The sequence below is a fragment of the Habropoda laboriosa genome, unplaced genomic scaffold (genome assembly GCF_001263275.1).
Source record: "Habropoda laboriosa isolate 0110345459 unplaced genomic scaffold, ASM126327v1 scaffold333, whole genome shotgun sequence".
Classification (NCBI taxonomy): Eukaryota; Metazoa; Arthropoda; class Insecta; order Hymenoptera; family Apidae; genus Habropoda; species Habropoda laboriosa.
The window spans coordinates 37,601-40,009 of NW_017100500.1; the positions used below are offsets into that span (position 1 = coordinate 37,601).

General features: G+C 37.2%; 1 protein-coding gene across 2 annotated transcripts in view; it reads left to right on the forward strand.

Annotated features, from left to right (window-relative positions):
- Nucleotides 1-2,409, forward strand: part of LOC108576132 (protein quiver) — a 9,301-nt gene that overhangs the window by 5,800 nt on the left and 1,092 nt on the right. For both annotated transcript variants that reach the window (XM_017939064.1, XM_017939063.1), the window contains exon 3: nt 1,976-2,023. In XM_017939064.1, the coding sequence (XP_017794553.1) occupies nt 1,976-2,023 (48 nt within the window). The remainder of the gene's footprint in view (nt 1-1,975; nt 2,024-2,409) is intronic.

The following is a 2,409-nucleotide window of genomic DNA, read 5'->3' on the forward strand; positions in this document are numbered from 1 at the left end:
AATAATGAAATATGAAAAATTTGGCAACAAAAATTTAAAAAAATTCGAATTTCATATTTCAAAGTTCTCCACGGTACATAGCGTATGTTATGTGAAGTGCAAAGGGTTAATAAAAATATTGAAATTCATCGACGAGTTCTTCGTGTTCCTCGATCGAAACCGCGAGAAAATGAAAACGGTCGAAAATTCGCGACATACCTTTACGCTGTGTCGCTTATCGCTTTACACCGTTCGAGTCCGCTGGAACTTTTCTTCCCTCGGAACAATAACTGTGCCTGAATAGTTAGATACGAATGGAACGTGCTTTATCGATTGTTTTGGAGGCGACCGAGCGCACTGCCACGGGTGAGTGTGCGAACGACGAAAACAGAAGGAAATGTAGCGACAAAAGTCGAGCTTACAATTAGCGTAGATAAGGGTGGGCACACACGACGCGTCGTTGCCGACAAAAGTCTCTCCTTTCTCCGTTTCTTTCCCCCCGATCAAACAAACGTCGATTCGCATCCCTTCGCGAAATTTATAAAACGACACCTTGAAACATCTATTTCATACTTCTCTCAAAATTATAAAAATACAAAATTTAATTTTTAACTATTCTAAAACTTGAGGAATTTTACATTTAATAATAAAAAAAAAAGAGAACAAGAAATCTTTGTTAGATACAAAGTTACATTTCAGCGAGGGAGTAGATTACTTTTGCCACCGACGACATGCCATAAATATGCAACCACATAGATTACTGTTACGTGTGTAGGTTCTTAAAAAAAAAACAAACGACACTTTAGAATTATTTACACTAGTATTCACTCGTACGATCGCTGCCCCTGTGCACGAGGTACGTACCAAGTTAGTTTCTACAATAAAAATTGCCAAAACCGACGAGAATTCCGGCGAATGGTTATCGTTATTAATCGCATACTTTCCGCACACGCCACAACAAACGTCACGCTGCATAATGGAAAGGTATGAAATTGGAGTAAAAAAAGAAAAGAAGCGTGTTCATCGTGAGATTTGACAGTGTCAATGATGTAAGTGCACCCGGAAACGATAAGAATATTTCTAGCGTTATGTTTACCGGTCGGAAAAAGATGAACAATCTATAAATAAGAGAACCTTCTCGGTTTCGATATGTTGAAAGCAATTTGACTGCAGTAATTTCTTGATACCTATAGCTAAAATAAGAACGTATGTTGTGTGATGAAACGTGTTTGTACCGTTCTTATTTTGTAACACGAAGAACCAAGAAAGTCTGACACGTAAGTCGCAAACTATTGACCTATTCCACTTTCACAAGTATCCGTCGAGTTTAACGAACGCGTTTTCCAAATCGATCACTGTACTGTTTACGTTTAATCGTATCGTAAAAATCGTCGAAGATCTCTCGTAAGATACTGCAACAATTTTCAAGAACATAGTTGAAGAAATGTGCGCAATACAAAAATGAATAATTAACATACCGTCGAATCGATCGAAATTTCAATTGATCGGGATATCTAAGATTACTCGAGTCGCAACGAAATCGCACGATTGGAGTCAATGTTCCTATTAAAGTATCATCAGGTAGGTAAAACGAAGCAAAATTTGTAAGATGTGTAAAATGTTGTACATATAAAACACAAGAAACATAAGTAACAGCCATTAACAACGATTCACATATCATTTCGTCTGTTATTCATTAACGAAATTCTACGGAATAGCGGTGTGTGACTAATAAAATCTAGGAATGTCAAGGTATTCTAATATTCGTAGTCACCAGTGTGTGTAAATTTAGATGCAACCATGACGATGAATAGAATCGTCGTGTAAATATAGCGAAAGGTAGTTGCAGTAGGAAATAATAGTGGGTAGTCCTAGCAGTGTGCACCCGTTTTTTTCTTTTTCTTCCTCTTTCTCTTCATGATTATCATTTCGTAGACATCCGCAGTTACGATCATCATTGTCATCGTCTAAAGCAGTGGCCAATGTTTCATTTCAGCGGCAATTGTACTCGTGGTTGCCACCGTCTGTCGCGCAGAATGCCAGAGTGAGTGATCAAACCAGCTTCGCTTCAGTGTCCTTGTTGTCATCGTTGTCTGTCAACGTTATTCCGCAGGGCTTCTTGTCCGAAGATTCAATTCGTTCTCACTACTGATTTTTTTCTGTTTTTTTTTTTTTGTTTTACTTCTACTATTTTCGATTCAGTGATTCAGTTGCATAAGAATGACGGATAATTTTTTACTCTGTCTGCGCTCACGATTGTTTCGTTTGTATTTAACACGTTTAATTTGCGACCTTTCTTTTTTTTTTTGTCTACTTTTTTTTCTGCAATTAAGAATGTGGTATCTTCTGACGAGTTTGATTTTTCTTTTTTTCGTAGATGTACTTACGGTGCTTCAGTATATTTTCCCTTTCTTCATATCTTTTTCTATT